We start from the raw sequence: 22,485 nt of genomic DNA, 5'->3' as shown, positions 1-22,485 counted from the left end.
ATTTAGTCTTTTTTATACTCAGCATTTTATGAGCATCATTATATAGAAGATGTTCTGACTTTCTTCCAAATGAAGTGGGATAATTAGAATTGTGTTTTGCATGTCGGAAGCTCTTCCTCTGCTGCAAATGAGGTTGAAATGTCTGATTTTCTTTTCTGTGAGACATTGATGTGCCTTCAATTTCCAATCTAATCAGCTGTGCTTTGCTTACCCTAGTTGGATACACAATGAATGACCTTATATTTGAGTGGCTGAGTAATAGCCCGGTGCAAGTTGCTGATGGTTTAACATTGCCGCAGTTCATACTGAAAGAGGAAAATGAACTTGGATACTGCACGAAGCACTATAACACAGGTAACTGGCTTGTTTGCTTTTATTTTTCAATATTTACCCTGATACAGTTGGCTCTTCTTAGGTTTTTTTTATAGCAGCCAAAAATAGAGCCAATTTTCATATACTAGAGTTACTATGTGGGAGTAGCCAATGGCTCATACTGAAGAGCATACCGTGCACAAGGGTTTCGGATGTTACATATAAATGGAACTATAAATAACTTAAAAAAACAAGACCCCCAAGGTTGAGCTGACGTTGGGGCCTTGTTTCAGCACTTATATATCAAAAGATGACAAGTTTCAGGGGTATCATTCTAACTCATAAACTAGTAACATTATTGTCCCCAGATTAAGGGGTTTTCTAGATTTATCCTACTAATGACTTATCCATAGAATAGCACAGTGGTGGCGAACCTATGGCACGGGTGCTGGAGGTGGCACTCAAAGTCCTCTCTATGGGCACCCAGCCATCACCCGAGCAGAGTTGCCAGACAGGACTCATGGCCTTTTGCAGTCCCATGCAGCCTACGACCCTGAAAGGAAGCTAAAATGATATTCCCAAACTTCTTCTTCTTCTTTCTACTGTATTGGTGTCCTGAGGTGCCTTAATAAGTTGCTGCTTAAATTGTTGCATTGGCACTTTGCAAAAAATATGTGAGTTTTGGTTATAGTTTAGGCACTAAAAGGTTTGCTAACACTGGAATAGCACATTAATAATTTTTAGGGGATGCAACATCCTGCACCGAGTTCTGACACTTCCCTACGTCTAAGCCCTCCTGGAGATGAAAGTGATTGTATCAGATGTCCTCATTCACTTCTAAGGGCTCAAATCTGCAGATTCCATAGCTCTGTGCATGAGCTGCCAGCCTAAACCGCAAAAGATAGAGCTATACCTGCCCGGGTTTCGTGACTGTTTTTTACAAGTTTTTGGCATCTTTAATAACAAAATATTAACTTTGAAAGACAGCCAGAGGCGTTCAGGCTGAAAAAGCCCTTCTCCGGCTTTTAATTTATGCAACCCCCACCCCTCCCCCTGCTGCCGGCTGGGGAACTAAGAGAGACCGCAGCCCCGCTCTCTCCACGCCCCGGCTCTGACATCACCGACCTGATTCTAATTCCCCAGCCGGGAGCAGGAGGAGGCTTGCAGCAGGGGGTGTGCATAAATTAATGTCCGGGGAAGCCGAGAGGCAGTCGGGCGCCATCAGTCTGAGCGCCTCTGGCTTTTATTCAAAGTTAATATTTTGTTATTAAAGAGTCCAGAAAACTTTTCAAAAACCATCCCTCCATCCCCTAGACCGAACAAGCAGCCTAATTAGGACACTCTACCACCTGTAATTTGGTGGTAGATGTCCTTTAATACTGGAAACTCCCTTTATGTTAAAGTTGTTGTATAAAACTATTAGTTTTATCCACAGGAAAGAGGATAAAAATACAAGTAAATACAACTCCCACCAATCACAAGAATAGGGGTCCCTTTCTTACTAGTGAATAGAGTGGAAGGTTGAGCATACATCCTTTGCTCCGTCACTGTCTATTGGAGCACTGAATGTTGCAGAGCACAGCGCTCAGCTATCTCTCACACTGTCATTGCTTGGCACCTTCCCCCGCTCCTATAGTATTGAATCCAGCGGCAGGAAGCATTCTCAACTTGCCTCCCAATCAAAGTGATAATGAGACACCTGTTTTCGAGATCAATGGTGGTTCCAGCAGTCAGATGCCTTCGGATCAGACAGTTATTTGCTATCCTGTTGATAGGCGATAACAAAAAAGTTGTTAAAACTCCTTAAACTGTTATGTCTAACCATGTAAACAGAACATGAACTGCTGATAAATGCAAACAATATACATGGGGATTTACAGGGAAGGTTAATTTGATTTCAATGAAGCAGTCCGCAAGATGGATTACTATAGTGGTGGTTGTCCGAAACAGGACACTGGACTAACCAGTCACTCCAGGTCCAAAGACCCCAGAAACTGAAGCTCGGCTTTTTTTATCTTTAATTAAATTTAGGGCACATTCACATGGCCGTCTGCATTCACATGGCCGTCTGCCCCCATAGACGGCAATAGCGGCGCAGTGTGCCGCCGTGTGCCGCTATTCTCTATGGAGGGAGGAGGGGCCGCCTCCTCTCCAGCACACGGCGGTATGCACGCACGGCGGGCATACCGCTGTGTGAATGTACTCTTAATCTGATTTGATTAAAACGTTATCATTAAATTGTTTTCCCACTGTATATAAATATTGTTGTATTTTGTTTGCATTTTTTTTTATTTTTCACTTTTATCAGTTCCATTTATCTATTCCATTTTACTTTTATAGTGCAATCATTTTTAATAAACTATAGAAAAAAATTAATCAAGGCCTTTCACCAATATCTGCCATAACAGTGTAGGGCAGAATGTATAAGGAATGTAGAATCTTCTGTCTGCTGTATTGGTGAATAGCGTAGATTTACAGCCGGACCCCTGTGGTCTGTGATGAATGCTGAGAATCAAGAGAAGAATCTGGAACAGAGTGTTCACTTTGTCTTCTAAGCTCCAGCATTCAGTTCTGGTGGATTGACTATTGATTGAGCAGCTGGACCCCGGGAAGTCTACCTGCAATTTTTGTAGAGACACAGCAGAAACCATTGATGGACTAGGCTGAAAATTTCCTTCTCCGTATAAGTCCTAGCTAATGTTTATTTCTTTTATGAATGGAGGAAGACTTAAATCATCTTCAGGTCAACCTTAAGTTATTCTCCAGAGACAAACCTGTGTTATTTCTGAAGGCTGTATTAAGTATTTTACCATTAGTGAAGAACCTGATGTAAAAAGCCAGCAGCAACTGAGTGTTAATAATATATATTATATATATATATAGTGTGATTCATTTATATTACTCTTATTATATCACTGGAGTTTTAATAATATAGTAATTATAATTAATGACATTGCATCCTCATATTTTATTAAACAGACCAATCAGTTTTTCAAGCACTGTACATCCATTTGCATCAGAAAAAGGTCAGTGCATCATATATATGTATTTATATATGATGCACTAAGCATATATATATTTACATATATATATATATATATATATATATATACTTGCAGAAAGTTCAAGCAGCACACGTTGTTTGCAAAACAAAGAGGTATGGGTGCAACGCTCAATTAGACCGGGCTCCAGGTCTTGTAAGTAGAAAATAGAGGATAAGCAGCACACCAAAATGATGGTCACGTTGAAAAACGGTGAGTTTATTCCATGTTATCAAAAGTACAAATACATGTACAGAAGCAACGTTTCGACTCCTCAGAGTCTTTGTCAAGCCTAGTGACATAGGTGAACAGCGATCTAATATAGCAAACAAATGTGATCACATGATCAAAAATGATCCCACCCCTTTAGATTAACATATTTCATCCTAACGTGAATATACAATAAATTGTAAAACATAGTGGAGATTTCATCATATATGTGCATATATAATAAAGTGCTAGTGCATTATAATACATTATAAGGATGCATATAAGTAGCAGACATTATGGCAACAAGTGGCAACAAGTGACGAGTGCTTGTAATGTTATAAAGTGCTAAATTCCAGTATATATAAATTAAAAACAGCAGGACTGTGTTCTCACCAACCTAATCCAGCGGTCATACACTAGAAAAACTTGTGGACGGCAGACGCTGACCGATCGCGGGAATGACCCGCATGTGGAACGCAAGCGGAGTAAGCACTTACTACGCATGTACAAGGAGGAGTAAGGTGTCCATGGTAACACTGACGTCACAACGGCAACAGAGCGCGTCACCGGGATCCACGGTGTATTACACTCAGAATGCGACGTCATTAAGAGGATCGTGAAGGAGGTGCTAAATTATGCATGAATGATCACTGGCACAGCGGAGGGTAAGTAAGTAGCTAAAAAAGTTAACATTTGCAAACTTGAATCAGAAGGAAATCTAAGAGGATAAATGAGTATTAACCCCTGAGTGTCAGGGGAAAAATGATAATTGTATCCCTATGACCGAAAACGGTCACTGCAGGATTGTCAAGGAGTAACCTCTGGTCCTTAGTAATGGTTAATGCAACCAATGATACCAACTCCCATGGCACATGATGTGATCAAACATAAACTCTCATAACCTAAAAAGGACATTAATAATGTGGCAATGAAGCGTTCAAAAAAATGTGCAAAAAAGATTCGGTCAAAAAGAAGCGTTGCTGGTCGAGACGGATGGACAGGATGGTGAGAGCAGTCCGAGATCGGCTTCAGAGTAAGTAGGTTATTCTATAAAACAAAACAAAACAGGTATTGTAAATATTATGATTATAGGATATATTAATCAAAAGATACATCACTAAAAACCTATAGACCCGTGGAAGATAGAGAGAACCACCACAGACCAAAGAATCACTGAGACATGTCATATATTATGTAATTTAAAATCTACATTGAGACCATTAGGTCTAAGGGTGTTTAAGGTGTATATCCACCACAGTTCTCTTTTTTTGAGGAGACGCTCTCTGTCACCTCCTCTACGTAGTGGGGGCACATGGTCGATTAATTGGAACCTTAGGTCCCTCTCCTGATGACCGTCGGTCATCAGGAGAGGGACCTAAGGTTCCAATTAATCGACCATGTGCCCCCACTACGTAGAGGAGGTGACAGAGAGCGTCTCCTCAAAAAAAGAGAACTGTGGTGGATATACACCTTAAACACCCTTAGACCTAATGGTCTCAATGTAGATTTTAAATTACATAATATATGACATGTCTCAGTGATTCTTTGGTCTGTGGTGGTTCTCTCTATCTTCCACGGGTCTATAGGTTTTTAGTGATGTATCTTTTGATTAATATATCCTATAATCATAATATTTACAATACCTGTTTTGTTTTGTTTTATAGAATAACCTACTTACTCTGAAGCCGATCTCGGACTGCTCTCACCATCCTGTCCATCCGTCTCGACCAGCAACGCTTCTTTTTGACCGAATCTTTTTTGCACATTTTTTTGAACGCTTCATTGCCACATTATTAATGTCCTTTTTAGGTTATGAGAGTTTATGTTTGATCACATCATGTGCCATGGGAGTTGGTATCATTGGTTGCATTAACCATTACTAAGGACCAGAGGTTACTCCTTGACAATCCTGCAGTGACCGTTTTCGGTCATAGGGATACAATTATCATTTTTCCCCTGACACTCAGGGGTTAATACTCATTTATCCTCTTAGATTTCCTTCTGATTCAAGTTTGCAAATGTTAACTTTTTTAGCTACTTACTTACCCTCCGCTGTGCCAGTGATCATTCATGCATAATTTAGCACCTCCTTCACGATCCTCTTAATGACGTCGCATTCTGAGTGTAATACACCGTGGATCCCGGTGACGCGCTCTGTTGCCGTTGTGACGTCAGTGTTACCATGGACACCTTACTCCTCCTTGTACATGCGTAGTAAGTGCTTACTCCGCTTGCGTTCCACATGCGGGTCATTCCCGCGATCGGTCAGCGTCTGCCGTCCACAAGTTTTTCTAGTGTATGACCGCTGGATTAGGTTGGTGAGAACACAGTCCTGCTGTTTTTAATTTATATATACTGGAATTTAGCACTTTATAACATTACAAGCACTCGTCACTTGTTGCCACTTGTTGCCATAATGTCTGCTACTTATATGCATCCTTATAATGTATTATAATGCACTAGCACTTTATTATATATGCACATATATGATGAAATCTCCACTATGTTTTACAATTTATTGTATATTCACGTTAGGATGAAATATGTTAATCTAAAGGGGTGGGATCATTTTTGATCATGTGATCACATTTGTTTGCTATATTAGATCGCTGTTCACCTATGTCACTAGGCTTGACAAAGACTCTGAGGAGTCGAAACGTTGCTTCTGTACATGTATTTGTACTTTTGATAACATGGAATAAACTCACCGTTTTTCAACGTGACCATCATTTTGGTGTGCTGCTTATCCTCTATTTTCTATATATATATATATATATATAATTATTTCGCCAGAATATTCTTCAACTTTGGCTCAAAAATCAAACCCCAGGTGGAAAATACAGATGTAAGCCCTACTAACTCCATGCTGAGATTTCTCTTCAAGGAGAAAGTGTATAACTATTAAACTACCAATTTCTACTATTGTAAAATTTAAGTCATATCACAAAGCCTTCATTTACAACAAACAATCAAACAATCACTTATAAGCTGAAGGGTTTTGTTACCTATAACATATTGGTAAACGAAAAAAAAAAAAAAAAGAAAAGATCCACCAAGCCATCACGTCCGACCCCTTCCTCATACTGCAACTTTTCGGACAAATACACATGGCATAAAAGGTGACAAATCTTCTTAAAATACATAGGTACAGTGCAAGTTTACAGTTCACATTGGGGTGGATACATCAATGTGCAGCAATGTGGCACACTAGGTTTTTGCTGCGCCATATTTATCCCTGGGATGTTAAATTCTGGCACAGTTTAACCGTTTAAGGACCGGGCCCTTTCCTGTTTTTTTATTTCCATTTTTCACTCCCCACCTTCAAAAATCTATAACTTTATTATTTTTACACGTAAAGAGCTGTGTGATGGCTTGTTTTCTGCGTAACAAATTGCACTTCATAATGATGGTATTAAATATTCCATGCCATGTAATCGGAAGCGGGAAAAAAATTCCAAATGCAATGAAAATGGTGAAAAAACGCATTTGCGCCATTTTCTTGTGGGCTTGGATATTACGTCTTTCACTGAGCGCCCAAAATGACATGTCTACTTTATTCTTTGGGTCGATACGATTAAGGGGATATCAAATTTGTATAGGTTTTATAATGTTTTCATACATTTACAAAAATGAAAACCTCCTGTACAAAAATAATTTTTTTGATTTTGCCAACTTCTGGCGCTAATAACTTTTTTATACTTTGGTGTACGGAGCTGTGGGTGGTGTCATTTTTTGCGAAATTTGATAATATTTTCAATGATATCATTTTTAGGACTGTACGACCTTTTGATCACTTTTTATAGATTTTTTTAGATTTTTCAAAATGGCAAAAAAGTACCATTTTCGACTTTGGGCTCTATTTTCCGTTACGGGGTTAAACACATTGAAAAACCGTTATCATATTTTGATAGATCGGGCATTTTCGGACGCGTCAATACCTGATGTGTTTATGTTTTTTACTGTTTATTTATATTTATGTCAGTTCTAGGGAAAGGGGGGTGATTTGAAATTTTAGGTTTTTTTTATTATAATTTTTTTTTTTTAAACTTTTTTTTATTTTTATTTATACTATTTTTCAGTCTCCCTAGGGTACTTTAACCCTAGGTTGTCTGATCGATCCTATCATATACTGCCATACTACAGTATGGCAGTATATGGGGATTTTCTAACTCATTCATTACAATGTGCTATCAGCACATTGTAATGAAGGGGTTAAAATGAAATAGCCTCGGGTCTTCGGAAGACCCGAGGCTACCATGGAGACGGATCGCCGCCCCCCGATGACGTCACGGGGAGCGGCGATCCCAGGTAAGATGGCGGCGCCCATGCGCCGCTATCTGTTTGAGGCTGCCGGCAGCTTTGCCGGCAGCCCACGCTGTAAAAACACCCGCAATATGCAGCAAAGACTTACCGGCTATGGAGAGGGCTCAGCCCGGGAGCCCTCTCCATGCAGCGTGCCGCGACCGCCGCCGTGAATACACGGCGGGCGGTCGCGAACCGGTTAATACTGTTATATACTTTTAAACCTTCTTGGAGATAGTCTAAAGTGGTTTTTAAATTTTTCAACTGACCACGCCCACTTTTTTTTAAAGAGCACACCCCATTTTCACAAGTCACGTCCCCTTGGTTAGACAAGTCGGAAAAGTGTTGAAAAGAAAGCTGTATTGGTGCAAATTACACCAGAAGTCTGGAAAAAAATGGCTTAATACATCTCCCCCGTTTTACATTCAGTTTCTGGGATTTTTACAGCTTAGACATTTCTGGTCTATGATAAGAAGAAAAATGAATTCCACGGCTGAGAATTACAATAACTTCATCAGGATACAGACAGCTTTGACCTTAAGATGGTTTTCCTTGCATATTTTCATGTTTCCTTGTGTATTTTCTGAGGAGAAATCCTGAATTTGTTTAAAAGATGGATAAATATATGACTTATAGTTAGGAAAGTCTCTGACACGAAAGAGAAAGTAACATATCTGACACCCCAGCAAGTAATGGGTGAGAGATCCTATCTTTAAGAGTAGGTCCAGAGAATGGCCGCCATCATGAAAACCACTATAATAAATCAAGGCAAGTTTTTCTAATGTGAAGGTGGTCATGTAGCATTTTAGAGACGTTCAGAACTGTCTTTGCCATATTTTTTGTGGTTCAAATGTTATTGACAGAGAGTATCTCATGCAGCATCATGCACCCTCAGCTCTTTATTCAGCACCATGGACAGCACATTACACAGCTGTGCATTGCCGAGAAAAATCCTAGTTGTTGTTGCAAGTTCCTGGGGGATATATATGCACACAAATCTCCACCTCCCGCTAGTTTTCAGGCTTCTCCGACCCGCACGTCAATTTGGCCATGTCGGGCGGAGAATGGATGGGGAGCAGGGCGGGCAGAGGTATGAACACATATACTATAGTCTCTGGCAGAAACTATAGCAAAATAGGCTCTGCCAGTTTGGACCTGATCTATGGGTCCAAACTACTGGAATTCTTGCAGGATCTTTGGAGGGGCGAATTTTAAGACTCCTCCCCCTCTGTGTTGATAACTTTAGAACCACAAAAGATATTGCAGATCCAATTGTGGCAATCCCTTCCTAAAGAACTTCTGGTAGTCTTTAATTTGATATTTGACCACCTAGCCCTTGATCCAATATGGCTGCAACTTTCCAGACATAGTAAAAGATAGTTCTCCTCACCTATTATTTGTTGGGGTATTAGATATGTAATTTAATAATATTTAAGAAGTGTGTGCGCTGGGATTGTGGCGTATAAGACCCTTTTGTGGCACAGCTGCGCTGGCTTCCTTGAAAGGCAAATTAGAGGGTGTGCCATCTTTAACTTGCAAATTGTGTCGCCAGGGGTGTAACTAGGAAAGGCAAAGTCCCATGGCAGACATCTGAATGGGGCCCCCCATATACATATTTGTATACTCACACATTTATAAATTCTTACACACATTTATGCTGTATAGTGTGGAAGATGTGCATTGTTAAATACATATTATGCTTTATATAGTGGAGCATCATTTGTATATAATGGTGCACATCCTACATTTTTTAGTGTGTGAGTTTAGAAGACGGGGCCCCCTGACACTGCGTGCCCCATAGCAGATGCTATGGCTGCTACCACTGTAGTTACGCCCTTGTGCTCGCATGCCCAATGTTAGAGGAGCACCACAAAAAAGACAGTGAACTTTGTCGGACCTGAGTGGGGAAGCTACACATTAATGATTTCTGGAGCACTTTCTTAGTGAATCTCTATACGCAACATTATACACGGAATTAGCACTTTTAGTGGTCATGTCTACAGTAAATATAAGAAAGAATGAAAAACTGTGTAAGTCTATTAAACAAAGGACATAAGCGAAAGATCAGAACTGTGTGCAGCCCTCTACCATAGATGACATTGTAAAATAGAAGTAGTTTTATCTCTAATATAACACTAGAGATGATCTGCCTCACACTTGAAGCATTGTGCTATGTGAAGACTATCTCCTCTGTGGGGAGGTAAATGCATACAGTATGTTATATGCTTTTCCTTTCATTGTGCTCAGTGAAGGTCATAATAACATTCTCTGGGGTATTGTAAAATCAGATAGGGGACTACCCGTGCATACATATGCTGTGTGATCTATCCGGAACACACTTGTGCCTATATTGCGTGTCTTCTTCAAATGCTTCCATAATAAATCAAAGAGACCGCTATCATTCCTAGAAGAAAAAATAATCATCCTCCAGAGACTCCTTGTAGCTTTCTTCTGACTGATGGGAGTTCATTAGATTTTATTTGTGTGGAGAGGACCCAATGAAGGCGCAGACAGGCTTCTGACTGTTTCCAAATGAATTCATTTTAGCCGTAGCCATAATTCTCCCGGATAAGCTTGAATGTCTTCTAGTTGCATGAGTTGTGTCATTGTGTTCAGCTTCATAATGAAACGTGGCAGGTTCAGCCGTATGTGTCATACTTGCATCTGTCACTGATAGAAAAAAAAATTCCTGTGGATTTCAAGTACAAGAGGGTCACAGGCGCTGTAGAAAGTGCCAGCCCAAAGTTAAAACCTTCATCTACAGGAAAGGTTTGTGGGGAAATCTTTTAAGAGACGTATATATTCCTAGGATGATACAGTTTCAGATGTAAGACGTTCCTACTGAAGATATCTGGGAAGATAAAAAAATATGTCACAAGGTGATGTAATGTTAATGAGACTAGTACTAGTACTAACACAGAAGAAAAATAGAGGAAATTCCGGCACAGAACTAAAAAATCCTCAATAGTATATTAGTTTACATTACAGGGAACTTGTCACCAGGGACCTCATTTTCACCAAAGACAGCTAACAGAAGTCCATTACAGCTTCAATGCAAATATGTATTTCTGCATTTTCTAAGCATTCACATTACGATATAATTGTGTGTTATAACTTACCTTGCACACTGACATAATCCTCGGTTTAGTCCCAGGGGTTGGGCTTGGTTTGGATGCATTTCAAAAAACATGTGACTTGTCTATGCTGCAGATTGTTCAGCTCTCAGCCCCCACTTTTGTGCTCCTGTAGAGCTTCCCTCTCTCACTGATGTCAGCCATCAAAGGTTGGAGCCAAGAGCTGAGCAGTCTGCAGCAAAGACAGGTCATTTTTTTAAAAAAATGCATCCAAACCAAAGCCCAACCCCTGGGACTACACAGAGGATTCTGTCAAGGTGCAAGTTATGACACACAATTATATTGTAATGTAATTGCTTGGAAAAGGCAGAAAGGCAGAAAGTCATAGCAGTACTAGTACTAACCTTAACCTTCTAGCTTCTAATGCTGTCATATTTTTTTCTGGATGTTTGGCCACCCATCTGTCTGAACACAGTAGGCAATACAGAGCCACTTTCTTGAGTAATTGAACATAATTGAAGGGGTTTCCCATGAGTATGAGCCCATCAATCATAGTACTCTGAAGCAGCAATATAAGAAGGGGGTGCAGGCCAGCTAAGGGTTTGACCAAAGTACCTCAAGATACAAATTAATGATGAAGCAGCACTCCTGCGGATTTAAATCCACCAGTGTTCACAAAGCAACATTTGACCTTATCAATAAAGGCACTTTTAGTGCATGGACAAAATTTTCTGGCGCACAGGCTATTTTCTATCCGGTCACGCCCTCTTTTTACTGAGGACACGCCCCTTTTACAACCGAGTTGGAAAACAGCCTAAAAATGGTCTAAAACCTTCAATAGATGGGGCACACAGCATTTCAGGTACATGTTGTGATACATTACAGGCATGACTTTTGTATTTGGATTGTTACACTATGCTGAACGTAGGATATATAAATTTTTATTATTTATAACATAAATCATATGTGTGATGCCTTTCATTTCTTACTCTCCCATAATAATTAATGACTTGGTGGCTGATGTTGCTATTTTCCCCTTTTTTTTTAGGAAAATTTACTTGTATTGAGGTGAAGTTTCACCTAGAGCGTCAGATGGGATATTACTTGATACAGATGTACATCCCCAGCTTACTCATCGTTATCTTATCCTGGGTGTCGTTCTGGATTAATATGGATGCTGCTCCGGCCAGAGTCGCTTTGGGAATCACAACTGTCCTTACAATGACAACTCAGAGCTCCGGCTCACGAGCCTCCCTTCCAAAGGTAAGAGGACAGGGGATTTTTTTGCTTTTTTGTGTAACTGAAGTCTTTGCTTGATTTTGATCTGCCACCCTTAAATGTTTTTTTTGGGATAATAAAACTGATGGCCAATTGATATTTAGGTGCTTGAAGAAGCTGTGGCATTTTCTGGGGCATTTTTGGTAACAACAGTTGTCAAACAGTAAGGCGGCAAGCATTGGACCATTACCAAGCTGAGGGACAGGCCATCTATGTTAAGGTGTTGGAAAGTACAGCACATAGATACAGTACAAGAACCAAGATTTCTACATTAATATATTACCAGAAACAAGCCAACTACAAAAATACATTATCAGAGCCAAGATTACTACATAGATACATTACCAGACACACCACTACAACTAGGGGGGGGGCACTCACCCGGACAGCGACTGGTTCAGCAACTGTTCAATTACATTTTGTAGACCTCCTTTTACCATAAGTTTTCCTTGCTAGAGCCATAAAAGCCATTTAAGCGAAACATGGGGGAATTTATTAAGACTGGTGTTTTAAAGTCCCCCCAACCAGCGCTGTGGCCCCTTAGTAGATTTGGGCCCATATTTCCATATAGTTGCTGTCGGTTTTCCGGGGGAGTGGGGTAAATCTGGTGGGACCAGTGGTACACGCCTGTGTCTGACCTCTACCATGCTCACCTCCCCAACATGGCCAATATTGCATGCTAGGGCCGAAAACGGTGCAAGCTGCTTCCAACGGGGAGATTTATCCGCCATCTCTACCACTTTTCTGGCTTAATTAATCTCCCCCAATTTCTTCTGTGTTTAAAATAATAGAATTGAAACTTCTGTATCAATATTTGTGGCACAGATCATCGTCGAGATAAGTGGTTTTGTCAGTTGTAAGTGGTTTTATCATTTAGTGGTATTAATTTTATCTCTCTGGCGGCTAATATAATGGCTATTTGCATTCATTATGCTGCAGATTCTTTCAGGCTCATTATATTCTTCTTGAATTTAATAATAATGTAATGACTGGTATAACTGTACTAATGTATTGATGACAGCTTTACCTGATTCCTGTTATTTTTACTATGGGCAAAATGCCAACAAGGGGGGTATTTATCAGGACTTCTGCGAAACGCTTGAAATACCGTAATCACCAATGCTAGATTATTGTGGTTATTTCCACCTTTTCGCCACCTCTACAGCAGGGGGGCTTAGAGGGGCATGAAGGGGGAAGCAGCCGGTGGTTTTGGGAGTAGATGCCAGGGAGTGGGCAAGTTGGGGGCATTCCTGTCCCCGCACCAGCACACTCGCTGCAGCTGACAAATTTTTGTTTATTTCTAGCACTGCCTGGGGTGGAGATACATGCTGCATGGAGCCTCTTGATATATCCATGGCGCCAATGAGTTGATGGGTGTATGGCACCAGTGTATTATACTTAGGTAAAAAAAAAAAAGTTTCTCTGGATTTCTAGGCCCACTGAACTTCTTGCCAATCAGTTTGCCTTGAATATAACTTTTTAAATAAAAATTTGTGATAAACTTTGTAGGAATACTGTATGTAGTTTTATATTAACCTGTCACATTAAAAATGTAGTCTCATATGTACATAGTGTCCAATCTGCAGGCAGCATGTTATCGACCGGGAGTTGCTGAGCAGATTTTACATTGTGTCCTATCTGCAGGCAGCTTGTTATAGAGCAGGAGAATCTGAGAAGATTGTACATAGTGTCCTATCTGCAGGCAGCATATTATAGAGCAGTGGGAGCTGAATAGATTATACATAGTGTCCTATCTACAGGCAGCAAGTTATAGAGCGGGTGGAGCTGAGTAGATTGAACATAGTGTCCTATTTGCAGGCTACTTCTTATAGAGCAGAAGGAGTTGAACAGATTATACATAATGTCCAATGTGCAGGCAGCATGTTTTAGACCAGGAGGAGCTGAGCAGATTGTACTTAGTACCCTATCTGCAGGCTCCATGTTATAGAGCAGAAGGAGCTGACCAGATTAGTGTCCTACCTGCAAGCCGAATGTTGCTTATATCCTTCTTCTCTACAACAACATGCTTGCAGATAGGACACTACGTACAATCTTCTTTGCATCTCTGGCAATCCAGAATACATTTTGCATGTTACAGGTTCTAGCTATGAGCTATATAAATCTGATTGTGTAGTGGCTCAGGATGCTGGCACCCCCATGACTGCAGTATAAGGCACATCACGAGGCCTGATCACTGTAGACAGATTCTGAAACTGATAATATGACTTTTAAGCAGTCATCCACCAATAATTGGATACAACTGGGACTGAGTTTTCTCATTTGTGACATATTAAGGACACCTTTTTGCTGATGTTGACAAAGAAACAATCTACCCCAGAGCAAATAACAAGTATCACAGTTCTGTCATGTCATGTAATGTATGGATGGAACAGATTGCCAGAAAGAGAGACAATGCTTATTAGTAGCTGGATTTTTTGTTGCGTTAAAGGCGGTCCACACAGGAACCTTTTCTACGACTTTAAGAGGACCTTCACCCCATCAAACTACTAGCCCCTCAGGTAATATATGACATTTCCTTTCTGGAATTCCCTCTTTAATGGCAAATTTCATCTGTTTACCTATAAAAAAAGAAGTGTCAGATTTACCTGAGAAACTTCAACCTAACTGATAGATATAGCAACGGAACCAAGATACTCCATAAATAAGGAACCAGAGCCAAGATTACTGCATAAATACATTACCAAAACCATGGTTTCTACATAGATATAAGAGTGGGACCATGATTACAGCATGGATACAGAACTGGAACCAAGATTACTATTTATAGACATTAACAGAATCAAGGTACCTACATAGATATCATGCTAGAGCCAAGATTACTACATATTAACATTAATATGTTATCGTGAACAATTTTACTACTTAGATACAATACCAGAACCAAAAAAACTTCATAGATAGAGCACCAGTGTAAAGTGTAGTGGACCCACTGAACCACCGAGAGCGATGATCTAAGCTGACACCTGGGAGTGGAGTCTGGTTTTCACCAGAGCCTGCCGCAAAGCGGGTTGGACTTCCTGCAGCGGGATACCACCAGGTTGCTCCACAGTTGAAACTTTTCTCGCAGTGGTGGCAAAAGCGAATTACAGAATCCTAAGGTAGAGACGGAGTCGGGGTCAGGCTGGAGGTCAGGACAGGTGCACGGGATCGGAGTCAGGAACAAGGCAGAAGGTCAGGGCTGGCAGCAGATGAGCATAGTCAGGAACGGAATCAGAGTCACAATGGGAAATCACAATAAACACAGGAATATCACAGGGAAGCTTTCTCCGAGGCACGAGGCGGAAAGATCCAGCCGGGGACAAAGGAAGGGGACGACAATTTATCAGGGCAGGCGGCCGGCTAGCGCCAATCATCAGCGCGCTGGCCCTTTAAATCTTACAGAGCCAGTGCGCGCATGCCCAAGGAGGTGGGGACACACCGCTGGAGCGAGGGTAGGTGAGTGAGACTGCGGCTATGCTCCAGCGGGACAGGGAGGCACGCAGGTGTGCCTGCGACCTGGGACATGGAACGCAGGAACACCCATAACAGCCAGAAACAAGATTACAAAGGAACCAAAGTGACAACGTAGAACCAAAATTATAATAATAATAAATATTCATTATCAGAACCAAGATTACTATATAGATACTTTACCAGAACAAAGTTTACTACATAAGAACTTTACCAGAACCAAGATTACTACAAAGATATTATAAATTATAATAAGATATTATTTATATTATATTGCCAATATTCTACAATTCAGTATAGTAAAGGGCCTAAAATAATATAACAAAAAGTTGAAAGAAAATTTAAGAAAAAATGTAAATTGCTCAACTTACTAAAGAACAGAATTCAAAATAAACAAACATAAACATGTTAGGTATTTCTGTGCTCCAAAATATAAAAGTTGTTATTCCATGAGGTGAACCTTAAAAAATACAATAAAAGGGGATCAAAAGATTGTACAGTTCTCAAAATGGTAGAAAAGATTTTGCACCATAACAAAATCTATATAAATCTTGAATTTTTGTAATTGTGACCCAAATCCATATAGGATATATGATTTGGACAGTACAATGAATGCCATAAGTGCAAGGACATAAAAATTGTCCTTAACTTGGAATTACTTTCCAACTTCCCAATACATAGCATGAAATAGTAAATACTAACACTTTGAAGTACAATGTGTCCTGCAGATGACAAGCCTCATACGCCTCCGTTCTTCTGTTGAAGGGAACCCGTCATCAGGAGCCCTTTTTCAAGCTCCACCATGTCCCCATAGACAATAGTATATACATTTCCAAAGTGTTTTTAAAGTACAACTGGCTTTTTTCTGAAGAAAAGATAAGTTCAGTTTACCGTTCTGTATGCAGAGTTGTGTCTCTAGTCCCATGGGAGTGGCCAGTGAGGAGAGGTGTCCCCTCCCAACCGCGGGAAACAGCTCCATCATGCATCTATTTCAAATAATAAAACCTCCCATGTCCGCCATATCTCCTCCCCCCATCGCTTCCCCCCTCAGGACGTCATACATGTCTGCCCCACTCCTCACTGGCCACTCCCATGGGACTAGTGACACAGCTCTGTATACAGAAAGGTAAACTTTAATCTAACTTATTTTTTTTTCAAAAAAAGCCAGCTTTACTCTAAAAAAAACTATTTAGCAATGTGTACACTGTTATGGGGACATCAGAAAATGGCTCCTGATGACAGGTTCCCTTTAACATGAGATGGCTGTGGAACATGTACAATAGCTCCTGAGCCATCTCCTTTCTCTCAGGTGGGAACAGTGGGATGCTGGAGCATGGGCTGCCTCTTCTGGTCGGTTCTGTGAGTGTAGTCCCACTATCCACCCCTTAATGCAGATAAAAAATTTTAACTTACTATATTTCTGATTCTGTAGCTCACAGAACGAGAAGCCTGATGCTATCTTAAAGATGATTTTAGATTATCCCTGCAACCTCTAAACTTGACTTGTCTCTGGCCAGATATCACTGTTCTGTGACCTCGGAGGAGATTTTTTTTATAGGTTTACATAAATTTCACATAAAAGAAGGAAATCTAGAACTGACATTTCTTGCTCTAACTAAGGGGGAGATAGTTTCTGGTGACAGGTTTCCTTTACGTTTTTCCCAGATATTCACTTTTATCCTACAGCGAATTTCTCATGACTTTGGTTTGTTGACTTCAGGGTGGAAGGTGATCAGCCCCACAAGTAAATCACAATAGGGCACATTTACTTACCCGGTCTTGTCGCGAGGTGCGTTGTCCGACGAGGATGAAGTCCGGCGCTTTTCACCAAGATTGTGTGCCCGATATCCTGCATGTGTCGCTTCCCCGCTCAGGTCCACCGGAGTTCAACTTCTTCTTCCCGGTGTATGTGAGTGTACGGAAATAGTCGGGAAACCCGATGGAAATGCGGTCCGCGGACCTTTAGTAAATAAGCCCCAGTGTCTCCTGCCTTTCCTTCTCTTTCATATTCTGTTCCTTCTGTCTGATAATAATAGAAGATACTAGACGGATAATGACCCAGGGCTTAAGGGAAGATGTATGTATCAAAAGCTCATCTGAGAAGCAGAAAGAATAACTTTAGAATATGACGCGAACAGGTGAAAAAAAAACAAACCCAAAGACGCATAAAGACGAGGATACCTGCTGCATCTTTTTTTAGATATTTTGTGTCTCACCCAAAGTCAGTTGTCATGGAAACTGGACTTATCAGCTCGGTAATGGGCCAATAAGACGATATCTCCAAACAAATCTCATCACTTGTATACCTAATCCATCAATCTAGTCATACAGACAAGTTTTTAATATATTATTCGAAGATATTCTGGTGTTTGCGTTCTTGAAACATTTCATTGCAAAATGGAAGAAGATCTGTAAGAGATTAGCCGGGTACATAGTGTTAGGAAAGACTTGACACATTTATATGATAAGTGTCTTATTGACATGGGTTTCTTAAAGGGATTCTACTCTGTGCTGAATCTATGGGAAAAAATCTTCTAATGGTATCAAGCATGGATAAACCACAGACCCTTACTCATAGATCCAGGCACTGTGACTGTGATAATCTTCTTATTTTTGTTATCCATGGCCACTCAACTTTTAAAATTATTCTAATGAGCCATAAGGGCAATGGGGATGTTACCAAAGCCCCTCCATGCTGGAGCTTTACACCTTCTCACCTTCCCCCCTGCTACTTCGGCACTTCCCCCCTTCCTCTGCCTGATGTAATCTCACATAAGGAGAGGGGCGAGTGCTCCTTGTAACTTGTGTCTCATTAGCTTAATTTTAAAAGTTGATTTTAGAAGGAAGGAGGATAACAAATATAAGAAGATTATCACAGTCACTGTACCTGGACATATGAGCAAGTATCCATGGTTTATCATAACGGGGCAAATTTAGTTACCTGGTCCTGTCGTGATCCCCGGTTCGGACAGTCCGACGATTACGAAGCTCGTGCGCCCGAGTTCCTGCATCCGTCGCTTCCCTGCCGAGGTCCGTTGGAGTTCACCTTCTTCTTCCTGGTGCTTGTAAGTGCGTGTCTTGCGACACAATTTTAAATCCCGCGCGTAGTCCGAATCCGAGGGCCCGCCCCCAATTTGTGTCACGTGCAAGCTAGCGCCAATGCGGCAAAATCCGATCACGTGCAACACAATCCGGCATGATGCGGCGCAAAACGGAAATCGTCGGGAAACCAGGCGAAAATGCGCTCCACTGAATGAGACCCAGTGTGTTTTGATGGTAGATTTCCTTTAAGGTATGCCTTAATACTGCAAATTTTGTAGAAATGTGAGAGATTTACTGCATGCACTATTACACCTCAAAACACAAGGAAGACTGAACAATTCCAAATGCCTTGTTTTGAATTCTTCTTTTTATGTGAAATCTCACGCTTTTACCCAAAAAAATTTCCTCCAAAGGCATGTGAAAATGAGCTGAGATGAGTCATACTTTGCCTGAGATGAGTCAAGTTTAGAAACTGCAGAAGGAGGCCCCTATCTTTAGTTTAGTCGCACAGCCAAATTTTTCATATATATTTTTCGGTTGTGTATTGTCTATAAAGATGCTTTTGGTTGTTATAAGCATGTCATCTTTCAGATTTTAGATGGTATTCACAAATACAATACTAATGTCCTGGTAGACTGGCCATGGACAGTGAGGAACACATGACCCTCCATCTCCAGCCATTTTATGGATAGGAATAACAGCTGATGAAGATATTTCTGAACCAGAGGCTTTAATTTACATTTCAAGAAAGCGGAGCAAAACTATTAATAGAGGTAACTTGGTTAGTTGCCTAATATCCTGCTCCCAAACACATTACAAAATAACATGAAGTGGCCAATCCCTTTAAGTTATCTTGTAAATAATATGAAATGGTTTGCAGATAGCGGTGTTGGACATAATATACATATAGACATCTGGCAGATAATGTAGATAAACACAAAAAGTCAGTCAGGGTCAGTACTATTTCTATATTATATCCACAAGAGGCTGATGTAATGCAAATAATTAGATTTATTGAACATATGGGATGAGAGGAATCATGAAATACAATGAGCTAAAAATTGTTGTTGACAAAGACACCTGCTTGCTAATGAATCATCTCAGCAAAAAAAGGGGGAGATTTATCAGAAGTGACTGAGAGCTGAACTGTTCTAGTTGCCCATGGCAACCAATCAGAGCTCAGTTTTCATCTCCCCACAGCTGTTTACAAAATTAAAGCTGAGCTCTGATTGGTTTCCATGGGCAACTAGAACAGTTTTACCTCAGACACTCTCCCTATAGTTTGTGATGAGCTTCAATTACAACACAAATGTAGATGGTAGTAGATGCAGAATAAATGAATAACCAAAACTTTTAGATGCAGTGAAGAACCACTTCAGCTGCTATGGAGGGGTGATCAGAAGATCATCTATGGCTGTAAAGCCTATCTTTGAAGCTCCCTTCCACAAAAACAGTCATAGACTGAATTATCCTTGCTTTTATCAATGATTTTGGTATTAGGCTGTAGTTTCTGGATCCCCCAGAGAGTGTACTCTTTTCATATATAAAACATCTATACATGCACTTTAATGTATACATTTTGTCATACCGTGATTCCATAATTTTACAGATTTTCAGTTTTTAAAAAACTTCATGCACTTCATCTTTTTAAAAAAAAAAAAAAAAAACCTGAAGTAAATAATTTGTCCATTGTGTGTAGATAAGGAGTGATACTGTTTCCGGTAATTATGTAACCTTATGTAACCTTTACTTTCCTACTAACTTTATCTTATACTGCTTTATTCAAAATGAAGTAAAAAAGTATCTACCACGTTTCTCGTTGGATATGTCAACTTCCTCATAGACAACACAGAACAAGGACTTTTAAGTCCCTTCAGTTACTGCCATATAGTGAGGGGGATTTATTATACCTATATAATTAATCCACATATGTATCTATATACGGATATATCAGAAGTATCCGGCCTCCAGGTCTTGACTACCGTAGCATAGAATTTCTCTAAATGGCATAGGCCAGTGATGGCGAACCTTTTAGAGACCGGGTGCCCGAACTACAGCCAAAACCCACTTATTTACCATCAAGTGCCAACAAAGAGACAATTTAAACAGTACCTTATTGCTCCCTGTTCTTCCACAACATTCAGTCATATCGGCCCCCTGAGTACACTAATATAGTTGAAAGCAGGAGGGCAAATTCAGACATCATTGTAGCTTCTCTCCAGGGTCTCTCTATACAGGAATAATCATGGGGACAGCAGGATGACCTCCAGAGATAATCTGGCCCTTCTCACACCTTTTTACTCTTCCTGCTGTTCCATCAGTCAATGATGTGTCACCTTTATTTTCACTAAAGACAGGCCAAGTACAGTTGCATTGAATATATGCCTTTCTTCTTTCTCTAAGCATTTGCATTACAATATAATTCTTTGTAGTCCCAGGGGTTGGGCTTTGGTTTGGATGCATTTCAAAAAACATGTGACTTGTCTGTGCTGCAGACTCCTCAGCTCTCAGCCCCCACCTTTGTGCTCTTATACAGATCCTCCCTCCTGCTCCTTCACAGAGATCACAAATAGACAAATATAGTGTAATACAAATGCTTAGAGAAAGCGGAAAAGCATATTTTCAATGCAGGTATGATGGGTTTCTGCAACATGTCTTTAGTGGAAATGAGGTCTTTAGTGAAGAAAACTCAAATTGTCTAGGACTGCAGGAATATCCGAGTCCTGCCTGATGAACTCTGTCTTGGGGCGACAGCCTGAGTGGCAACAAAAAAGGATCTGAGTGTCACCTCTGGCACCCGTGCCATAGGTTCGCCATCACAGGCATAGGCTATAGCTAGTGCACAGGCACAGGCCAGCATAGCCCCCTTCATGCTCCTCCACGTCTATTCGGTGTAAGGGGGAATATAATTTTAATTCCTAGCATGTTCTCGAGGAATTGCAATTATTACAAGCCTTGATAAATCTCCCCCAATGACTACTTATGGCACCTTATTATAGAGGTGTTCTCCACCAGGGAGTACTTTGACCAATGGAGTAAGCCATTATGGGCTTCTTATAACATAATCCGGTGGCCTCAAAAAATACCAAGGTTTCTGGTTTTCTGATATGACTTTCTACACTGACTTTTCAAAGCACAAGAATTTTGAGTCCTTTTGCTGTTCCTGAAGTCTATTATCTTAGATCAGTTGTTTCAGTAGAGGAACATGTACTGAAGTTAGAAACTGAGAAAAAAAATTGATTTCCTTACACAGCGATCAGAACGTAATAGATAATTATAGTGACATTGGACATAGTGACATGTCTTCTTACAGATGTAAATGTTCCTTCAGGCGAGATATAATTGGTGAACCTTCTCTCTATTCTGTCTGTGGCCATATTTTCTTGGATATCACTTGCTGTCATGTTTCACCCACATTCCTATAATTTGAGTCAAAGGTCACCATTTTTAGTGGATAGCCCAATTTTTCCTTCAACCATTATTACTTTCCAACACTTTTTATCTCTGCCTATTATATAATAATGAATGATCTTAAAATCTTTCAAGATGATACAATATTGTCCAATTTTGTGCATAATGTGTGGGTCTGATAAAGCAGATCTCTAGTCAAAATGAAAACTTGACCATACTTTTCAATCATACCAGCCTCTTAAGGACACCGATACAATTGAAAGCAGGATGGCAAATTCAGTATATCACTTTTGCTTCTCTTCAGGGTCCCACTGTACTGGCATAGTCATGGGGCCAACAGCAAG

At 40.4% G+C, this 22,485-nt stretch overlaps 1 protein-coding gene across 3 annotated transcripts in view; it reads left to right on the top strand.

Moving 5' to 3' along the window:
• GLRA2 (glycine receptor alpha 2) overlaps positions 1 to 22,485 on the top strand; it is a 118,831-nt gene that overhangs the window by 40,326 nt on the left and 56,020 nt on the right. For all 3 annotated transcript variants that reach the window (XM_072138469.1, XM_072138468.1, XM_072138470.1), the window contains exons 6-7: positions 217 to 354; positions 11,988 to 12,202. In XM_072138469.1, the coding sequence (XP_071994570.1) occupies positions 217 to 354; positions 11,988 to 12,202 (353 nt within the window). The remainder of the gene's footprint in view (positions 1 to 216; positions 355 to 11,987; positions 12,203 to 22,485) is intronic.

Source organism: Engystomops pustulosus, chromosome 2, assembly GCF_040894005.1.
Source record: "Engystomops pustulosus chromosome 2, aEngPut4.maternal, whole genome shotgun sequence".
NCBI lineage: Eukaryota > Metazoa > Chordata > Amphibia > Anura > Leptodactylidae > Engystomops > Engystomops pustulosus.
Note: the sequence above shows the minus strand (reverse complement) of the source record. Positions and strands in the feature narration are given on the sequence as shown.